At 34.7% G+C, this 19902-nt stretch overlaps 5 protein-coding genes across 7 annotated transcripts; 4 read left to right on the top strand and 1 right to left on the bottom strand.

Annotated features, from left to right (window-relative positions):
- The first annotated feature begins 308 nt into the window (after nucleotides 1-308).
- On the top strand, nucleotides 309-3474 carry LOC112803085 (mRNA-decapping enzyme subunit 2). 2 transcript variants are annotated; one of them, XM_025846559.3, is made up of 9 exons: nucleotides 309-444; nucleotides 587-683; nucleotides 1027-1178; nucleotides 1331-1458; nucleotides 1927-2022; nucleotides 2210-2362; nucleotides 2655-2758; nucleotides 2847-2914; nucleotides 3035-3474. In XM_025846559.3, exons 2-9 carry the CDS (start codon nucleotides 601-603, stop codon nucleotides 3217-3219), a joined length of 969 nt encoding a protein of 322 aa, XP_025702344.1. In that variant the 5' UTR covers nucleotides 309-444; nucleotides 587-600; the 3' UTR covers nucleotides 3220-3474. The 2 variants fall into 2 exon arrangements, with proteins under 2 accessions (XP_025702344.1, XP_072092586.1); XM_072236485.1 differs by lacking the exon at nucleotides 309-444 and having other exon boundaries at nucleotides 478-683.
- A 2205-nt stretch (nucleotides 3475-5679) lies between these two features.
- On the top strand, nucleotides 5680-8923 carry LOC112803086 (putative FBD-associated F-box protein At1g05080). The gene is made up of 5 exons (XM_025846560.3): nucleotides 5680-6116; nucleotides 6321-6378; nucleotides 7142-8086; nucleotides 8155-8304; nucleotides 8396-8923. The coding sequence occupies exons 3-5, from the start codon at nucleotides 7385-7387 to the stop codon at nucleotides 8675-8677; spliced, it is 1134 nt and encodes a 377-aa protein (XP_025702345.1). The 5' UTR covers nucleotides 5680-6116; nucleotides 6321-6378; nucleotides 7142-7384; the 3' UTR covers nucleotides 8678-8923.
- Nucleotides 8924-9108: 185 nt separating this feature from the next.
- Nucleotides 9109-14531, bottom strand: LOC112803087 (glutathione reductase, cytosolic). Of its 2 annotated transcripts, none has more exons than XM_025846564.3 (17): nucleotides 14321-14531; nucleotides 14035-14202; nucleotides 13533-13597; nucleotides 13199-13268; nucleotides 12997-13068; nucleotides 12648-12851; nucleotides 12452-12525; nucleotides 12295-12378; nucleotides 11935-12022; nucleotides 11773-11854; nucleotides 11370-11443; nucleotides 10738-10845; nucleotides 10538-10602; nucleotides 10281-10394; nucleotides 9967-10066; nucleotides 9775-9828; nucleotides 9109-9497 (listed from the first exon to the last, which is right to left on the bottom strand). In XM_025846564.3, exons 2-17 carry the CDS (start codon nucleotides 14176-14178, stop codon nucleotides 9405-9407), a joined length of 1491 nt encoding a protein of 496 aa, XP_025702349.1. In that variant the 5' UTR covers nucleotides 14179-14202; nucleotides 14321-14531; the 3' UTR covers nucleotides 9109-9404. The 2 variants fall into 2 exon arrangements, with proteins under 2 accessions (XP_025702349.1, XP_025702350.1); XM_025846565.3 differs by having other exon boundaries at nucleotides 14035-14180; nucleotides 14321-14527.
- A 1121-nt stretch (nucleotides 14532-15652) lies between these two features.
- On the top strand, nucleotides 15653-17067 carry LOC112803089 (large ribosomal subunit protein bL27c). Its single transcript, XM_025846567.3, has 3 exons — nucleotides 15653-16130; nucleotides 16547-16648; nucleotides 16744-17067. Exons 1-3 carry the CDS (start codon nucleotides 15846-15848, stop codon nucleotides 16921-16923), a joined length of 567 nt encoding a protein of 188 aa, XP_025702352.1. The 5' UTR covers nucleotides 15653-15845; the 3' UTR covers nucleotides 16924-17067.
- Nucleotides 17068-17743: 676 nt separating this feature from the next.
- LOC112803088 (isoliquiritigenin 2'-O-methyltransferase-like) lies at nucleotides 17744-19508 on the top strand. The gene is given in 5 exon segments (XM_025846566.3): nucleotides 17744-18301; nucleotides 18545-18726; nucleotides 18729-18857; nucleotides 18939-19003; nucleotides 19089-19508. Coding segments are annotated over 5 exon segments (1086 nt in total). The 5' UTR covers nucleotides 17744-17888; the 3' UTR covers nucleotides 19386-19508.
- The last annotated feature ends 394 nt before the right edge of the window (nucleotides 19509-19902 follow it).

A 19902-nucleotide genomic window follows, 5' to 3' on the forward strand; every position in this document is an offset into this window, starting at 1 on the left:
ATTACAGAAAGGACACGGAGACATTAACAAGTGACACAATTTATTTTTTATTATTTTTGTTAATTTTTTTAATTTTATTTTTTATTATTATATTTTTTATCTCAAATTTTTTGAACGAAAAAAATGAGAATAAATTAAATTTTCATAATTTGTTCTAGTTTATTACCAAATAAAATATATGAACACAAAATTTTATGTCTCTATCTATCAATGTTTTATTCTATTCTCAATGTCTTATCCTATTGTATCCTCGTAAACAAACGCAGCCTTACATATTTTCATATGTTACATAAATTAATTAGTAATTAGTTAATTACCATATGAGAGAGAAAATAGCACATGGCGCGGTGTATGATATAAAAGGCAAAGGAGAAGGAAAAAGCAAAGAATAGATTGAATGATTTGAAACATTGAAAGTTGAAAGTGAGATCGAATCCGGTTCGGGTAAGAAGTAACCGCAACTAACTCTCTTCACTCAATCACCTCATTTCCGGTTTCTTTTTAATTTGCAGTTCAAGTCCTTCCAACAACAAAAATTTCTGAACAAGCTTCTCTTTTTCGTTTGTTCTTCCCTTTTTGATTTTAGGGTTTTGGGATGCGATGTCGAATCATCATCGTACTGCGAGTGGTGTTTCGTCTAAGAACGGTCTTCCAACCAAAGAACTCCTCGACGATCTCTGCAGGTTCCTTCTTTTCTCTGATTTTCGATTTTGTTTACTACTCTCTTTGTTTTTCTATCAAATGCTTGAAATTTGGGAGCTCTTTTTCGTTTCAAGTGTTCTTTTTTCTTTTTCTTTTTCCCCTTTGCTTCAGAATGTGATACATGGTTTTAGTTGTTATGCTGCTATCCGATTTTCAAAAAAGAATGTTCAACTGGGTCTTGGTAGTAGAACTGTTAAATTTTCAGTTTTAAAACGGCCTAATTATGCATTAAAGGGTTGTTTTTAAGATGTGATCTAGACTTTATTGTCTTCCTATGTTTTTTTTTTTTTTTCATGAATTGCCTTTTTGTGTTTTGTATTGCAGCCGGTTTGTGTTAAATGTGCCGAAGGAAGACCTTCAATCATTCGAAAGGATCTTGTTTCTTGTGGAGTATGCACATTGGTTTTATGAAGATAATTCTGTTGAGAATAACCCATCTCTCAAGTCATTAAATCTCAAGGAGTTCACTTCTTTAAGTATCCTGACTATGATTGTTTTATTTCTGGTCCTTTTTCGGTCCTCTCTGTTTACTGTAACATATAGGATTTCCATTCTTGTTCGTTTTGTTAATTTATAAATCTACTGAAGTTATGATAGCCTAGACACTGTTTTCCTTAGTATCAAACAGTGTTCAACAGTTGTGATGTTTTAAAGCCTTATGTGGCTCATATAGATGATATATTTAAGGACTTCACTTCGTACAAGGTTCGAGTCCCAGTAACTGGAGCAATAATTCTTGATGAAACATTTGAAAGGGTAAGCCAAGAATTTGGTCACGGAAGCAGAAGATTTTATTTTCTGTAGTAAATATAAAATTCTATTTGCATACTTGTTTTCTAGTTCTTGGGGGCTTACCTTCCCTGTGGTATATTGTCATAAGTATGCCCTTGAATTTAATTTGCTGCTAATGAACTAAAACATGTTGCTTTTTTGTTTTCCCTAGGTGTGAAGTAAATTCTTAAACTGTGTTTTTAGTTTTTACTGTTTACTTAAGAAGGTACCTATATTTATTTGAGTTAGAAACTCACAATTCTAACTTATCACTATGTCCTGAGTATATTCCATGTGGTCTAGCTACTGCATGTTACATTTTATCATTGACCTCTCTAGTTCAAACTTCGAATTGATTTATTTTTCAACGCAACTTCTTGGGACCAGAAAAATATTTCTGTTAGATTCATTGGTATATCTGGTCATATTAACATACAAGCCTGCTGTTGACAGTGCTTGCTAGTGAAAGGATGGAAAGGTTCAAGTTGGAGCTTCCCTCGTGGCAAAAAGAGCAAAGATGAAGAAGATCATGCATGTGCCATTAGAGAAGTAAGTGTGTGATTCTTTTGAGTGTCAGTCTTCCATTGTCTTCATTTGCATGACTCTCTTTCCTCGTGTTACATTGATTTGAAGTGTAGGTCTAGGAAAGAGAGATACCTATTCATTAGCTAATTTTGCATCTCTAGCCGATGAGTCTAGCATAGCTTTTCGCTATTTGTTTTTTTTATCAATGCAGGTCATGGAAGAAACAGGTTTTGATGTCTCGAAACTTCTTAAAAAGGAAGAATACCTTGAAATTATTTTTGGACAACAGAGAGTCCGACTTTACATTATTGCTGGTGTTAAAGATGATACTGCATTTGCCCCACAAACCAAAAAGGAGATCAGTGTATGTGATGCTTTCTCATGTTACTTTTAAGTTTTGTTTTCTTTCGGGTTGTATCATTTTCTATTTGTGTTATGTTGTATTCATTATAATGCATTTGCTATTTTGTCCTTGGTTTCGTATTTGAGTACTGGTGTTCTTCTATTTATATGAATCTATATGTGGTCTGCATTGTTTATTCTCGGAAGCTTTTGAGTTGAATATGCTTTGTAACATTATCACTTCTCACGGTTAGTTGTAGGTGATTACTGATTGAAATTTTGATTGCTGAGAAATTTTTGTTGTTGGTTTGTAGGAAATTTCGTGGCACCGGCTTGATGACCTTCAACCAGCAAGTGATGAAGTGATATCTCGTGGAATCACTGGCCTCAAGCTTTATATGGTGTCCCCTTTTTTGGCGTGAGTACAGCGGCACGTGCTTTTTGATAGTTTTGGTGAATGTCCCAGGAGTTGTTGAAATTTATGAAGACTGGTGTCTTTTATGCAGATCATTGAAATCATGGATTTCATCACATCCACCTCCTATGGCTCCAAGGCCTGATTTGCCCCTTAAAGGTAAGTTGGTTACACATGGTTTAATTCGTTGCACTGCATTGTATTTAATTTGGGATTTTGTTGAGAATTGAAATGTCACTTGCTTAATTGATTGCTGATAAGCCTTTTACATTTGTTAAGGAATTTGCGTGTGGAAAGCAAAGCACAGTTCTACAGGGAGTAGCTCAACATTCATGGATAGCCAGCCCACAAAGCCTGAAAATGAATCTCAAAATCTTGATATAGGGCCTGGCAGGAGCTTCAGGAATTTCAGATTTGATACGGCATCGATCTTACAAGCCATGGAAACAGCATTTTCTTCTTGAAGGTCCAACAACATTCCTGTAAAGTCCCTCCCTGTAACTGAATTGGATGCCACCATTTTCGCTTTTATGTCAGAAGTTGGTAGTGATGAAATTAGGTAGCTGTACATGATGTTTCTCAGATTATATCAGGTTGAGTAATTTGTACATTGTGTACATGAATCGTTTGTGGGCCTAAACAGTATTCTCAATTAGTTAGTGTGGATTTATCTGTTAAACTAGAAAGATCATTCTAATATAAAGGTTTATATTCCCCGATTTTTAATGAATCATACAATTAACTCTGAATTCCGGCAGACCGAAATAACTCAAGTTCAAACCAAATGGATAATAATAAGCGGTATGGTGAGGTTTAGTGTGTTTCAAGTTTATCCGTAACAGTTAACGAGTTTCCATTCTATAGTTGGCGTTTTAAAATTATTTTAATTAATTTCTAGACGATGACGTTCAAATAATGATAGAAATGTATATCAACATGGTATACTAATTGACAACTTGACTAGTCATTGTAAAATCATCATTTTTGTAATAGATTTTGAACTCCTCCAACTACAAAATATATCAAAATGTATGACGGGGTTTAGTCTTGGAACGTGAATCATACAGATTAGTCATTTCTTCAACTCTATACAAAGCATAGTTCATAGGGGGATTGTTGCAAGAAAACATGATGAGAATCAAGCATCTGAAATTTAAACTTCTAGCCAGATGCAACTTTTACTATACAAAGCCATATCAGAATACATGTTTATACAGAAATCATACACATAACAAACTGAATGAAAAGCCTTGAATTGAATGTACCTGGGTTGCGTTGGAGTCTCGTGTTGGTGAGACAAAGCCATGAAATTTCCATGAGGGAGATTATAAACAGTAGAATCCGGCCACAAAGATTTAAACTTGTCCACAATTTCTTCTGGGGTCATCATTGGACCATTGTTGGAAGCCTCAGCTCCTCAGGTGGCTTTGCAGCTTCCTTTGCAAACACTGCCAACATCTGTTTCTTTTTCTTTTTTTCAGATCACAAATTTATTAGTACTACTAACTACTATTCAGTTGTGTTGTGAATTGTGATCACCCTTGAAGTTTTGTATAGGACACACACACACACACATATATATATATATATATATATATATATATAGACACACACACATAAAGAGCTAATTAATGAGGCTTGTAAGTTGTAATTGCAAACTGTAGAGTTATTTAAAAGCAAGATTATTACTTGACGAAAAAAAAAAAGCAAGATTATTAACGTTTTCATAGATATGCATAATTAATTAATTATAAAATAATTTTTAGTAGAGAGGGAAGATGATTGAAAATAATGATAACTAATTTTTGTAAAAATATGTATATTGTCCATGATATTTTTATTTATTTAAAAAAAATGTTCACTTGTTCTCACCCAACTATATATATATAATGGTCAAATAATCACAAATCACAAGCCAGTTGCCCGGTTCCTCTCTTTAGTTTTCCTTTCCCTCTCTTTTATCATTATTATTTTAAATTTAAATACAGTTGCCGCCGCTGCAGTCAAAACTAATGTTCTAAAAATTGGTTCGAATCGATCGGTCGAACCAAGAATTGATAGCAAATACTAGAGTTGGAAGTGAATCGAGATGAGTCGAGCTAGACTAAGTTCAATCTCGATTCACGAAAACTAAGCTTGGCTCACGGCTCGACTCATTAACAATCGAGCCTATTTCGTAAGTTCAAATTCGACTTAACAAACTCACGAGTTGTCTCAAATTCACAAGCTAGCTCAAATAATAAGAACATAATTTATAATTTTATATCAATAAATGATAACTTATATATATTTAAAAAATATTGAAAAAAAATAAATTTTATATATTGTCTATCTACTAATTATAAATTTTTTATTTATGTCTAAAATTATATTATATTATATTATATTATATTATATATATATATATATATATATATTAAATTATTAATATGTATATCTTATATACATTTAATCTATACTTTTAATATTATATGTATAATCGAGCCAGCTCACGAGCTAATGAGTTGAGCTTATTCAAGTTCAAACTCGACTCATTTAATTTATGAATTCAATTCTAAACTCAAGTTCGGCTCCCCAACTCACGAGTTCAGCTTATCAAGCTATTAACGAGTCGAGTTCGAGCTGGCTTGACTTACTTCTAGCCCTAGCAAACACGATTCAAACAAAAAATAAAATCGTCAAATTAAAAAACCGGAATTAGATTGAACCGACAAAAAATCGATTAGTCGAACTGAACTGTGATTTAGACCGTTTTTAAAATTAAGCCCTAAAAATACGGAAATAGATCCTCTCTATTTTTTTTATTGAAGAAAATAAATTGTGATTTCTCACCTTTAATTTTTTAAATAAGACAAAAAATTAATAAGAGAGAATAACGAATAGTGAGATCAAACACCTATCCAATTTTTTCTGCAGGGGACAGTATCCTCTATCCTAAAAATACTGCATTTTGACTTGGAACCAAAATTGAATCCTCTAAACCCAGACACCCGCAGACAGCAGAGACCCACTCTCGAGCCTCCCCTCCAGCCCTCCACTCTCACCTCTCGCTCTCAGTTCCCACTTCCCAGTCTCCACCTCGAGCTTCCGGCGCAACCTCCGTCCAGTCACCGCCGCCGTCGCAAGGTCCGTGGAAGTCACTCACCGTCGCAAGTTCCTTTCAGCCAGCTTCGCGCAGCCAGCTTTCCTTTCAGCCGTCGAACTCGCAGCCACCGCCAGTGCCAGTTTCCGTCGCAACCTTCCTTCCCTTCCATCGCGCAGCCACCGTGCGAACGTGGAAGCCTCCGTCGCGCAGCCACGCCGCCGCCGGCGCTATCTCTGTTCCACCGTAGCCACTGTCCTGTTCGAAGCCCGTTCGAAGGTGCGCCTTGTCTCCGTGTCTCCCTCTTGCGTGCTCTGTTGAAGGCTTCTTCTAGCTTCTAGCTAATTTTTTCTTTAACTATAATTGAATAATTTTCGATTCTGTGAAATTCTGTGAGATGTGAACTGTGATTTGTGATTTTTGATTTTTCTGTGAACTGTGAACTGAAGTTACTGAACTGAACTGTGAACTTTGTTGAATAAGGAAGACGACCTTGAACTTCCGCCGTCTTGTCGCCGTCCGTCCTCCACTGCGATCGAAGGTCATTGACTCAGAGCTAACTCGTTCTTCATCTTTTTTAATTTTTTATGCTTTGTTCAGAAATCATTGAATGATTATTGAATATTTTGTGTTTTTATTGAATGATTATCTGATTAATGATTATTGATTAGCTCTCTGCTGCTGTTTTGTGACCTTTTTGGGTTGTGATGTGTTGCTGCCTGTTGGTGATGAATTTGTTTTTGTTTACTATTTTGTGAATTTTTCTGATAGTGATGTGCTGCTGCTACTGTTGATGTGCTGCCTTGTGTTTACTGTTTTGTCGTTTTCTTTGGTTTTTTTGGGTAGTGATGTGCTGCTGCTGTTGAGGTGCTGTTTTGTTTTTTACTGTTTTATGATTTAATTATGCTTATATTGTGAGTTTGTGACTCTCTTAAACTCTTAATGATTCATTGGTTTATGATTTAATTATGCTTAGATTGAGTTTTTGCAAATTTTGATGATTGATGACAAACTTTCATGTTGCCTTTTTATTTTTAGATATTTCTTGTGTTTTTAATTTTTGTTGAACGATTATTTGATTATTGATTTGCTCTGATCTTGCTGTGCTACTGTTTTGTGTTGTGATTTTATTATTTTGATTTACTGATTATTGATTAAATGTTTGTGCATATAACCACTGTCTTGTAAGTGCTTTAACTTTTGTGTTTGTGCACTACACTGGTTAGAATCTTAGTCCTTCAGTGGAACCAACTAAGAGTTAAATTGATTCCTTCGTTTTCCCTAAATTGTAACCCATTCTCCAGATACAAATTTGACAAAAGGCGAATCCATCAACATGGATAGGATCAGTAACTTACCGAACTCTATCCTTTGCGACATTCTCTCATACCTCCCAACAAAACAAGCTGTATCCACCAGCAGCCTCTCTCGTAGGTGGCGCCATGTTTGGAAGGATGTCCAAGTCCTTGACATACGTGAAGAACCCTTTTGTTCCTCTGGGGATCCCAGCTTAGATTCTTTTGTCAATGCTATTCTAGCTCAGCGCAATGCAGATTTGTACCCCATCAAAAAGTTCCGCCTCACTTGCAAAAGTTTTAGGGTGGATCCCATCTCAACATCGCTTAATGCCGTCATTGGCCCGTCTTCAGGAACTATATCTCAGCCTTAAAGTAAACGTAATGTTTAGAATGAACTTGCCTAAAGCCATATTCACTTGTACATCACTTACGTCCCTTGTCTTGAAACATGATATTTCATTGAATTATGGTCTGGAGTTTCCAGATGTATATCTGCCATCCCTCAAGAACCTAGAGTTGCAAATTGACGAAGTGGACAAGAAGTTTTTTTCTGGCTGCCCTGTTCTTGAAAATCTTAAGCTCATTCTACAGCACATGAGCTCAGTCTACCCAGAAGGTTATGTTTATATACCTACAATTCAGATGCCTCAGACATTGAAGAGTTTAACCTTTGAAGATCACTCTACCTTGTGTCATGAGATCAACCATCGTGTGATAGACACACCATCTCTTGAATACCTCCATCTGAAAATAATGACGTCGGTGTTTTCTGAGCTACACATGTCGGTTAGCCATTTTCCCAACATGGTGGAGGCACATGTTGATATTCAGGAATGTGACTCACGTGTTGATATTAACGGTGCATTTTTTGAACATGTCTGTTGGGTGCCCATGCTTCTCCAGGCACTTCGTGAAACAGAGTTGTTGACATTGAAACGTTACACAACTATGGTAACATGCTTATTATAATCCCATGATTCCTCAAGCTTAATGTTTGATATAACTCGATAATTTCACAGTGCTTATTTGGTGCTCCAGCTTTCAAGTTTCCAGAATTTCACTATTTGCTCTATCTAGAGCTTGATTTTCAATTTTTCAACACAAACTTCCTGCTAAACTTCCTTCACAGCTGTCATGTACTTGAAGCTCTCGTAATTTATAATTGGGAGGTATGAATGCATTTCAAGTTAAATCTAGTGTCTCTATTTACTTTTTGTTGTTTGCCCGAGTCTAATGAGAAGTGCTGTTTTTTGTTATCAGAAACTCTATCACCTCCCCATGGACTATAATGGACCAACACCACCAACCATGGTTCCCAGTTGTGTGACATCACATCTCAAGAATTTTGAGTTTATAGAATATCAAGACGCTGCAGCTGAGCGTGAATTTGTTGCATATCTTTTACAAGGAGGACTTGTTTTGGAGACAGTGACAATTCAACTTAAATCCAATTTAGACCTAGAGACAAAGGACAATATTGTCAAGGGTTTATCTGCTATACCGAGGGGCTCTACAATATGTCGGTTAAATTTCTTTGATTAAAATCCCATTTAACATGGTATGAACTCACACTATCTCTATCCTTATCCTCTGTTGTTCGTTGATCAAAACTGTTGACAAAATATCATTTTGGAGTCTTAGAGTTTTATATTATTAAAGTTGCACAACATTGAGTCAATTTTATTATTTGTCGATGCTTGTGAATACTTCTTACCGAATATCATGCTTATGAATAAATTTTGTCTGGTGCCCTGTTCCTTGAGAAATAATGAAATATGCACTTGAACATTATCGGTGGTTTGGATAATAACATGCGGTACGGTGAGGTTTAATGTGTTTCAAGTTTATCCGTAACAGTTAACGAGTTTCCATTTTATACTTGGCGTTTTAAAATTGTTTTAATTAATTTCTAGACGATGACGTTCAAATAATGATAGAAATGTATAACATGGTATACTAATTGACAACTTGACTAGTCATTGTAAAATCATCATTATTGTAATTGGTTTTGAACTCCTCCAACTATAAAATATATCAAAAATATATGACGGGGGTTAGTCTTGGAAAGTGAATCATACAGATTAGTCATTTCTTGAACTCCTTGATGACTAATTAAACAGCTTTTTTCAGTATTATTTGAGCAAAATGAAAATTGCTGAAGGGGGAAAATAATTGAATGGGAAATGGAAGCTGATGTTCTAACTTCTATCAGTGATGTGCAGTTCTACACTACCATCCAACAAATAGTATCTTTTCCATTAAAACTTCCTTACAAACTTGTCCTGGGCTTTGCAGCAGCAACAGTCCTTGTAACTGAACGCATGGTTACAAATTCTTCTGCAGAAGATGGATGTATGCCGACCTATAGAGAATGGAACATTGTGTTCCCATCAGCGATTATATTACAATATTTATTAGCATGACATGAAAATAAAACAGTGAATAACATGAATCGGAAATGTTTGGTGACCAAAATAAATTAGCCAAAAATAGCCAAAACTTGCCTTATTTTTAACATTCATTAATTGTTAATGTTAAATATGGCAAGTTCTGCCCTTTTTTTTTTCTCCTCAGCATTACCGAATGATAAGAATAATAATAACAACAACAAAAATAATCATGAAAGCAATGAACTTTACCGTGCTGTCAAACTGTGCCTTGGTAGCTCCACACTTCAATGCAACAGCAATACCCTATTCTCAACCAATATCAAGATCATGAATTAAAAGCAGTAACTTATAGTTGAAGTATGCCCCCCATCATTATCACAATCACAATGCATAGAACACTAAATGCATTCCAAAGCTAATGGTGCGAATCCATTAGCATACCTGCATAATTTCTGGCGCATCAGGCCCACACATGGATGCTCCGAGAACTTTGTCTGTCTCGGCATCAACAACAAGCTTCATAACAGTTTTCTCTTGTCGCCTGTTTCAGAAATATTATGAATTAACAAAATTGTTCATAGAGGAGAGATGGAACAAATATAACTACTGGGGACCCCAGCTGTGGACTATAGAAGCTAGGAGATTTCACAAGATCAACATAATTCCTGATTATTCTTCCTCACAAATACCAAATAAAATACAATCATAATATGGTAAATGTGCAACAGGTAAAATATGAAATAAATTACACATACCCTGAGATGGTATTTTTCATGGGATTGAAGGTTGATGTGAAAACTAGCACATCACCATTTGCTTGCTCTATTGCCTGCTCCTCACTGAGGCCAACTACAGAAAGTGGTGGAATGCTGCAAAACAAAAAAGAATGAGAATGTGTTAATCCAACGAACAAGCAGAAGGTACCATATAGAGAACAGAAGGGCTCGTTCTGGAATCAGTTAAAAATCCAAAATGACTAATAGTTGACAAGATTATGCAAAAGAAGCTATACCTGAACACAGCATAGGGGATGTTACTATAGTCTGGCTTACTTTCTTGCGCACCAAATACTGTTTTCTGAACATAACCAGATTAAGCAAACAAAGTGTGTTATCCTTGTAACAGAAATGCATCACCAACAGTCCAACACCTCCCAAACAAAAAGAGAAACAGGTAAACTGATCCACTATATCTATACGTAGGAACACTTACTGCAAAACATGTTCCTTCCATCAAAGCCACTGGAGTGAGATTCATTCGGTCTGTTACATCACCGACAGCCCATATGCTTGGTATGTTTGTGCGTGAATATTCGTTTACCTAAATACAATAAAAACAGAATATTTAGAACTATTGAGTGTCAAATTATTCTCCAGCCCTTATTAATTCTCCAATTCAACAAGAAGCCATTGACAAAAAAGCATCTCATAGTGTTTGAAACTACAATCAATTTGCTCCACAAAACAAAGATCTCGCCAAAAGGCAATACTTACCTTTACCTTCTTAAAGGAACATAAACGAAAGAATGTTTCTACTTGGGACGTGCATGATTTAAACATAGTAATTCCAGTATATAATAATTCCTTTGGAGCTCCTATAATAGTAGGGATTCAATGCACATGACAACCAAATTATGGAATGTGTAGCTTGATAAACCTAGTAGAAATAGTCACATGTGGTATCTATAATCTATGAAACATATTATAAAGACCGTGATTTAGTATAAAACAGTCACAAGAGCTTGATGTCTCATCAAGGTCACAAAATGAGAACAACTCAATCTTGGTAGACTTTGCCCAATATTGCAGAAACAAGAAAATAATTTTAACATAGGAGTTGTAGACCTTTATTGCTCCATTGCTGTCAAGCTCGACACCTACAGCTTCTAAATTTAACCTCTTAGTATTGGGGACTCTACCTGCATCCAGCAAAGAACACTTAATAATATTAAAATTAGCAGAGTAAAGCCAACATTCCATGAGATTCTGCATTATTCATGACTTCTCTGCAAACTTGAACCATCAAAATGAGTGCTCTGCTCTAAAGATTAAAAGTCGACAACCATTAAAATTGATCAGGTTATCACACATCAAGAATGAACTCATCAGGATGACTAAATGAAAAAACTCCATTTAAAGGTTCAAACTTACAGATATTATTGCAGATTGCTTAAACTTTAAAGCCACTATTAAACTACACTATAGACCTGAAGTTGTATTACTAATACCTAACACTTTGTATGCTTACCAGTGGCAAATAGCACAACATCAGCCATCAGCTCCTCACCATGATCTGTAACAGCTTTAATGCCATCTTCTGTTTTAATCAACTAGAAGATAAAATTTATTGCATTAGCTATGCGGAAAAGAAATGAAAATGAACTGATACATTTTAAAGAAATGAAAATACCTGTGTCAAGTTTGTCCTTGGATGTAAATTAATTCCCCTTCCCTCAAGATTCCTCGCAACCACAGCTCTCATTTCATCATCAAAACCTCTGCAGCAAAATATTAGTCAGCAGGTATGAATGTACAAAGAGTATAAATGTAAAAAATAATACAAACAAGAAAACAAATGCAACCTGTTAACTACATGTGGTCCAGTGAAATATCTATTATTACCCTGCCTTAAGGATTTCTCACATTCATGAGTAAACATATGACCTCAAATAGAATAGCAATTTTATTTGTCTCAAACTCTCAATAATCAAAACACTATCAAAGTAATAAATGTATAAATAAATATGAAATATGGATGCCAAAGGCAAACCTCAATGGAAGTTCCTTTCTGAAAACAAGATTGACTGTGGAACCCATCCCTTGCCATATAGAAGCGAACTCAACTGCTATATAGCTGTAAACAGGATATTAGTTAATTACCATGAAATAGTAAATAATCAAACTAATATAAGAAGATAGAAACACACCCTCCTCCAAGAATCACGACACGTTTAGGCAATTCCTCTAAACTTAATGCTTCATCAGATGTTATGCCCAACTCCTGCATCCCAAACAAAAAACACAATGATATATCACATAATCATACTCATAACCAAGTAAAGGCTGTAGCAATCACACCATTAACATCAGTTTACAATATTGATTCAAAATAAGTAAATTTACCTTTCCTGGAATATCCGGAAGATGGGCCCTACCACCAGTAGCAATCAGTATGTGTTTTGCCGAATAAGACAATTTAGTGCCATCCAATTGTGTCACCTCAACTTCATGTGGGCCCACTACCTTTCCCTCACCTTCAAATAATTTAACCCCAGCATTGGATAACAATCGCTTGTATATTCCATTTAACCTATTGATTTCATCTGTCTGCAATTTGACAAAACATGAATGCAAAAGACAAATAACTATCTTCTTTTTTGGTGATACTAATGAACTTCTTGATGCAAGAAAATAGTAATTCTTTACACTATTAAACAATTATTTCTAAAATAAATATAAGAATCTTGAATACCTTCTTTTGTAAGAGCTTCTTCCAGTTGAAGTCAATCTTCTCGCTCAATTCCCACCCATAATTCCTGGCATCCTATCAGACACAAAAGAGTTTGTTTAATCATCAACGTGAGAAATACAAATCATGACACAAAAATCAATATGAACCAACTTAGGTGTGTGTTAAATATAGTACTGAATTGAATTAAAGATCAAATCCTTACCTCAAGATCCCCTCCAAAAGATGCTCCATAGACCAGAATCTTTTTGGGAACACAACCACGAATCACACACCTTCAAAATTAAAGTCCATAATCATTTTCGTGAAATACTTGGTAGTTGAAGAGATAGGCTGTTGGGAAACAGGGCGGGAGCCTGGGACGATGAGGATGAAAAACAGGACAGGAAATTTATTCTATCTGCAGACTAAGGCCCATAAACATGATAGCAGATAGCTTCTGATTTCAGAACTAATGTTACGTGGGAACTGTAATGAAGCAGCCATTATCTAATTCCATTCAATAATAGTCCAAAATGTACAAGTTTCAATCAACTTACGTTCCACCAACACCTCCAATCGTTTCTGAGCTAATTGGATGATACGGAAGCTCGCAAATCCCAACCTAATGAGACCAAGTTTCAGAATGTGATAAGGAGAGAACAAATAAACCACAAGTGGACTCAGAAAGTTCAAAAAGTAACATGAAAGAAATGATAATCACAATATTATCTGAAAGTTATGTATTAGTAACCAATTCGAGAGCAACTCTAATTGTTTTTTTTTTTTTTTTGTAAAAATCAGTGGACCAAATAAGCCTATGTATAGAATACATTTTGGAATACCACATACACATTAAAAATGTGCGAAACAACCTATGTATGAAGTGTAATCTAAGTGTTTCTAAACCAACCACCATCAAAGTTTACAAAAACTTGAAGCTTTACTTAATGAATAACGGAGTCTCTTCTGCTCTATATACATAATATGAATCAACATAAACTTGATAATAATAATAATCCGCAAAGTAAATCAAATAAAATAAGATGAGAGATTAGTTACTTTAGCTCCGAAGTTGGCGGAGAATCTAGAGGCACGAACGCCACCACTACCAGCTCCAATAACGAACAAGTCGAAGTCAAAATCAGTCGCCTCTTCTTCCAATGCAGCAGCTGGTTCACCATCGATCAGCATCTTTCTGGCCATAGCTATATAAATCAATTAATCAATCTGCATCACCAACATCGTCGTTACGACTTAAAGTAACAAACTCAAATATTCTTTTTGAAAAAAAAAGTATATACTATTTTTTAAAAGTGAAGTGAAGTGAAATGGAAGAACTGCATACATCTCGGAACTGTGTGTGACGTAGATCGGAGATAGAGATGGGAAGTAAAACGCCGACTGAGGTGTGTGTACGGAGAGAGTGAGTGATTGGGTTAGGTATGGTGTGTGTGAGAGTGATGAGTGGAACCGCGACATAAAAAGAGAAGAGAGAGAAAACAAATCATATGATATGATTGATTACAAGATGCAGATGCTGTATTAATTGTAAAGGTGCACCCATTCATTCTTGTTTCTTACTACTTACTAGAACCATTTTTTATTTTATAGAAAATATAAAATAAATATTACTTTTTTATATAGATTATGCATTAGAAAAATAAAAAATAGTTAATATATCATTTAACGTACTCTTTCGTCTTTAGTCAAATTCTTAAATTAAAAGGTTTGACTAACAACTAGTTAAGGAAGTAATAAAAATATTTTATTAAAAACTTATTTTTTTTAATTCTAATACATTTTTAATATATTAGATGTGTTAAAAGGTTTAACAATTACTCTTTTATTCTTAGATAGTTATTAATAAATTAAATAAATGAGATATTCAAGTGATTCAGATCATTTAAGTTTTATGTATAATCCAAAACCATGAAATAATGAATGATAAGTTGATAACAAAGGAAATAAGAGAACATGAGTATATGAATCATAAAATTCCTGAAAAAATAGGTCTACCAAATTTGGTTTCAGGTCCTTAATAAGTTAGGTACATTATTTTAGGATTTTGGAGTGACACTATTTAAATTTTTTTTTTATTGGAGGTTATTTAATGTTTCACAATTATTTTTTGACTGATGTGTTTTACTTGAAAAAATATAATTCATTAATGATGTTTTGTAAAAAAAATTCAAAAAAATATAATTTGTGAGTGATATTTTCACATTTTGTCAATCTATCAGTGAGATATTTTGTCAGTGGTGTTTGTCAATTTTGTTGCGCCATACAACAGCATAAAATATGTTCTTTGGGCTATTTTTGGGGATTATATCTCCTGCTGGCCCAGTATTTAAAAAACATTCAATCATAAAATATAAACACGATTTGGGGTAGTCAAATTGGGTAGCAATAGGAATTGGTGTATTAGTGTCGGGTTAGGTATTGGTTCGGGTGGTTCTAGGCCCGAACCCCATCCAAAAAAATATATATATATATATAATAATTAAACTAAATTGGAATTGTTGAATTGGTTTAGTGGTTAATTCACTAGTCTGCTTAAGTAAGTGTATTCTAAAATCAACTTATATTATTTATATATTTTGAAAAATACATAATTTAAAAAATTATATGCTTTAACTAAAATACTTATATATTTTATTTTCTTAATAGTTAGAAATCTATGAATATTTAAGTTTGATTAAAATTTTATTTGTAGTTCTTTACTTCTTTTAGTCATTTTAGCAAAAGTGTCATGGATTTTGATGTAATTTTAACTTTTCCTTATCTTCTTCTTCTGGTCTTGAATTGTGAGGTAATAGTACAGTGGTGAGAACTGAGAACAGAGAACAGAGAAGAGAACCTGTGGCTGAACCATGGCGGTGAGTTTCAACCTTGCAACAGCATTCAAAGGCCTTTCTCTGTCGTCGTCTTCCTCTTCCTATGCTTCTGCTTCGCCGCTTCCCTCCTTTGTTTCTCTCCCTCGCACACACATTCAGATTCGGCCTCCTCTCCCTCTCACCATCCAGAACGCCCACAAGAAGGGAGCTGGCAGCACCAAGAACGGCCGTGATTCCCCCGGCCAGCGCCTCGGCGTCAAGATCTACGGTGATCAAGTCGCCAAACCCGGTTCCATCATCGTTCGCCAACGTGGTACCAAGGTACTATTCATTCCAATTTTAATCTCTGTTTTTTTAATATGCACTCTATCTGTTTGTTCTATTGTCTAAGCTCACTGAGGAGTTAATAGTGTTTATTATGTTTCATTTTTTTGCTATGTTTGCTTTCTTCCTTACATAAACATTTGTATTTTATACAGAACCTTTCAAGTTTCAATGGTGTTAAGCAGATGATAAGTGAATAGGTAGTACTATAGCTTGCTTATCACTGCAAAAGCATGCTTCCTTAAACTTTGAAGCTTGATTATATATAAAAATTTGACCATTACCATGTTTTTGGCATTTAGAAATTTACGAGTAATATAAAATGTGTAGCATCCCATAACTTTGAAGAAGAAAAAAAAAAAGACCATACAGGGTCACCTAAGTATTGATTTTGTTTTGGACAATACTTTTAGTTTCATGCAGGAAAGAATGTGGGGCTTGGCAAAGACTATACCATCTTTTCCTTGATTGATGGAGTTGTGAAATTTGAGAAATTTGGGCCTGACAGGAAAAAGGTTAAGTGAAGCCTTTTACACCTTGATTATGTTACTTAGAAAAATTATAGAGAGTACAAATTGAAGCTTAATTATTATGATTTCTTCTACTTCAGGTGAGTGTTTACCCACGAGAAGTGCAACCTGAGAACCCCAACAGTTATAGAGCAAGGAAGAGGGAGTATTTCAGGATGAGGCGCGAACGCAGAAAGGCTAGAGAAGCAGGAGCAGTACTTCAACCCCAACTGGTGCTAGCTTCTGTTCCTGATGTTGCCATCACTAATCCAGTGTGCTGATACGTGTAAAATTCCCCCTGTATCTTGATTCCTTTATAGCATTGTATAAGTTTTGTTTTGAATTTTGAAACAGAAAACTAAATATGATTGTATGTGTTATTCTTGACATTTCCTTTTGTTCAATAATTTTCTGTTTGATGATGAGTTCTCACACTTCCCACCTTCACAAGCTAAGCTAGATTGATGTGCATTGATATGCATTATATTTTAATGGTTTGACTGTTTGAGCAAGTTGCAAACTGAATAAACCAACCTTTTTTTTCAATTCCAATTTTTTAGAATAAATTATTATTTTTTATTATAAAATAAATTTAAATGTTTACATTTTAATCTCAAAATATTTAAACTGGCTCGATACAGATAAAAATTGAATTAGTTCCATAAAATTACCCACAGATTATACTTTTTTTTTTTCATTAAAAATACACTTTTCTCTCTCTCTTTCTCCTCATACATATCTAGTAGTTTTTTGATTGAGTAGTTGGTGAAACATTATTATATTGTTTAGAAAAATACATATTGATTTATCCTTAAATCAATAAAGACGAAATTAAAGCTGCACCTTTAGCAATCATCTAGAAACATGAGTGGAGAAATATAACAAAACTAAAAGATCAACATATAGGAAGGAAAAATTCTTGGAACCTATACGTAAGACTGTAACAAAATCCTGCATATGACAAAAATTGCTGCGTCAACTGATCCCTTTTCGTACATCTTCAAACGTAGCAGCATTAACTAAACTAATCCCATGAAGAAATTCATGTTTTAAGAATGAAAAATAGAATAACAAGTAATGTGCCTTTATTTGCAGAATTTATTATGCACACGTATTTCTTCTTTTTATATAATATATATAAGAGATATTTTTATCTTGTAAAATGAGAAATATACAAAAGAAATGTTCACAAACACACAGATGCAGTGTCTTGCCTGAAGAAAACTGATTAAAGCAAGGAAACCAAATGATGAGTTCATCAGCAAGAAAGGAAGAAGAATATGATGACGACGATGCATGCATGTATGCATTGTTGTTGTCAACTTTTCAAGTGTTCCCTTTCATATTGAATGCTGCTGTTGAACTCAACCTGTTTGAGATATTGTCTGAGTTAGCCCCCAACGGTGCATACTCATCGGTTTCCGAAATCGCTTCAAAGTTTCCTTCACAGCACCCTCAACTCCACAACAGGCTGGACAGAATGCTTCGTGTGCTTGCCAGTTTCTCACTTCTCAATTCGAGTGTCGTCGTCGTCGACGGCGACAAGGTTGAGAGGCTTTATAGTCTCTCACATGCTGCTAAATATTTTCTCAAAAATCAGAGTCATAATCTAGCTTTTTTCTCAAATCTCAACTGCCACCCAGCTCTAACAAGGGTTTGGTGAGTGAGTAATTTAATTAAGAGAAATGCTAGAGGGCCGTTAGAACTTATTGTTTTTTAAGAGTATGGGATAAAATATGTTGTTGATTACTAGACTAAAAGAATTAGACTAACGAAATTGAGTTGATATCTAAGTAATGGCCAGAACCCAGAAGCAATAAATTCTGATGCCCCTATCATTTCTCTTTAATTAATTAATCTGATTGAGCTGCACTAATATATTATTGAATTTTAATTAATTAGGGTAAACATTAAGGATGCAATTGCTGATGGAGGAACAGAGATTTTCAAGAAGGTTAATGGGATGTCAGTGTGGGAATACATGGAGAAGGATGCAGAACTGAGTGACACTTTCAACAAAGCAATGGCAGGAATGTCTGCCACACATATGAAGAAATACTTGGAAGCATATGATGGATTTGAAGGAGGTCAACGCTGGTTGATGTTGGAGGAGGTACTGGACACTGCCTCAAAATGATCCTCTCCAAGTACCCTAATATTAAGGGTATTAATTTTGATTTGCCTCAAGTCATTCAACATGCCCCACCCTATCCAGGTATATTATTCATTATTATATTCTTCCTTCTTAGCATGGATCTCAATTAAGCACATATAACCTTTCATTTTATGGCTCAAGGTATTGTGCACGTTGGAGGAAACATGCATGAAACCATTCCAAAGGGGGATGCCATCATGATTAAGGTAGTTTAAATAAAAGCTTTATTTTAATTTGTTTGACTATATTTCAACTATCATTTTACAATGATTAATGATAAAATTGTGGCAGGCTGTTTGTCATAATTGGTCAGATGAGAAGTGTGTAACAGTGCTGAAAAACTGTTATAAAGCACTTGAAGAGAATGGGAAAGTGATTATCTTTGAGATGATTATGCCTGAAGAACCAGATTCAAGCAATGCCTCTAAGCTTGTCTCTGTTGTTGACAATTCAATGTTGCTTCATGCTGGAGGCAAGGAGAGAACAGAGAAAGAATTTGGGAAGCTATGCAAAGACTCTGGATTCACCACTTACCAAGTTGTTTGCCGTACTCTTTCTGTTTTCGGAGTCATAGAATTTTATAAATAAAATACAAGGATCAAATACATGTTCTATTTCTCATTTAGAACGTGATATATATAGTGTGACTCCTTTTGTTTACTTATAACTTTCTCCTCATCTATATTTTATTAATAAATATTTGTTATGTAACATTCCTTTTTGCTTTTGGACCTATTCCAACCCTTACATATGAGAGCATGTGTTAGGCATCACCATTTTAAACTTTTGATATTGTTGAAACAGAAACCTAACCCTGCTGCTTTTGATATTATTAATTACATTTCTTCAGGCTATAACAATGTCTCACTCCTTCTATCTCTATAAGAAACCTACACAGATTAAGAACATTGTTTGCTTTATTTTACAGCTATCTACTTTTAATTTCAAATTCTGCTCACATCATCACCCCTTTCTATCTGAAAAACAACCTTTCTCTGTCCATGCATCCAATTAAAGTGAAAACCAACTAAGTAAAAGCACTTAACATAAAATCCTCAACTGTGGGTGGAAATTGGCATTAGTTGATACAATTTTGGAGGTAAAG

This window comes from Arachis hypogaea, chromosome 5 (assembly GCF_003086295.3).
Source record: "Arachis hypogaea cultivar Tifrunner chromosome 5, arahy.Tifrunner.gnm2.J5K5, whole genome shotgun sequence".
NCBI classification, from domain to species: Eukaryota; Viridiplantae; Streptophyta; class Magnoliopsida; order Fabales; family Fabaceae; genus Arachis; species Arachis hypogaea.

What these genes read in the sequence shown, in the direction of transcription:
- LOC112803085 (XM_025846559.3), top strand. Translation starts at nt 601, where the DNA reads ATGTCGAATCATCATCGTACTGCGAGTGGTGTTTCGTCTAAGAACGGT. An exon ending in ATGGTGTCCCCTTTTTTGGC is followed by an intron (nt 2,759 to 2,846) that starts GTGAGTACAGCG and finishes TCTTTTATGCAG; the next exon opens with ATCATTGAAATCATGGATTT. An exon ending in GCCTGATTTGCCCCTTAAAG is followed by an intron (nt 2,915 to 3,034) that starts GTAAGTTGGTTA and finishes ACATTTGTTAAG; the next exon opens with GAATTTGCGTGTGGAAAGCA.
- LOC112803086 (XM_025846560.3), top strand. Translation starts at nt 7,385, where the DNA reads ATGCAGATTTGTACCCCATCAAAAAGTTCCGCCTCACTTGCAAAAGTT. An exon ending in TGAAACGTTACACAACTATG is followed by an intron (nt 8,087 to 8,154) that starts GTAACATGCTTA and finishes ATAATTTCACAG; the next exon opens with TGCTTATTTGGTGCTCCAGC. An exon ending in TCGTAATTTATAATTGGGAG is followed by an intron (nt 8,305 to 8,395) that starts GTATGAATGCAT and finishes TTTTGTTATCAG; the next exon opens with AAACTCTATCACCTCCCCAT.
- LOC112803087 (XM_025846564.3), bottom strand. Translation starts at nt 14,178, where the DNA reads ATGGCCAGAAAGATGCTGATCGATGGTGAACCAGCTGCTGCATTGGAA. An exon ending in TGTTGTGCTATTTGCCACTG is followed by an intron (nt 11,444 to 11,772) that starts GTAAGCATACAA and finishes TGCTGGATGCAG; the next exon opens with GTAGAGTCCCCAATACTAAG. An exon ending in ATCCCCTATGCTGTGTTCAG is followed by an intron (nt 10,395 to 10,537) that starts GTATAGCTTCTT and finishes TTTGTTTTGCAG; the next exon opens with CATTCCACCACTTTCTGTAG.
- LOC112803089 (XM_025846567.3), top strand. Translation starts at nt 15,846, where the DNA reads ATGGCGGTGAGTTTCAACCTTGCAACAGCATTCAAAGGCCTTTCTCTG. An exon ending in TTCGCCAACGTGGTACCAAG is followed by an intron (nt 16,131 to 16,546) that starts GTACTATTCATT and finishes CAATACTTTTAG; the next exon opens with TTTCATGCAGGAAAGAATGT. An exon ending in TTGGGCCTGACAGGAAAAAG is followed by an intron (nt 16,649 to 16,743) that starts GTTAAGTGAAGC and finishes CTTCTACTTCAG; the next exon opens with GTGAGTGTTTACCCACGAGA.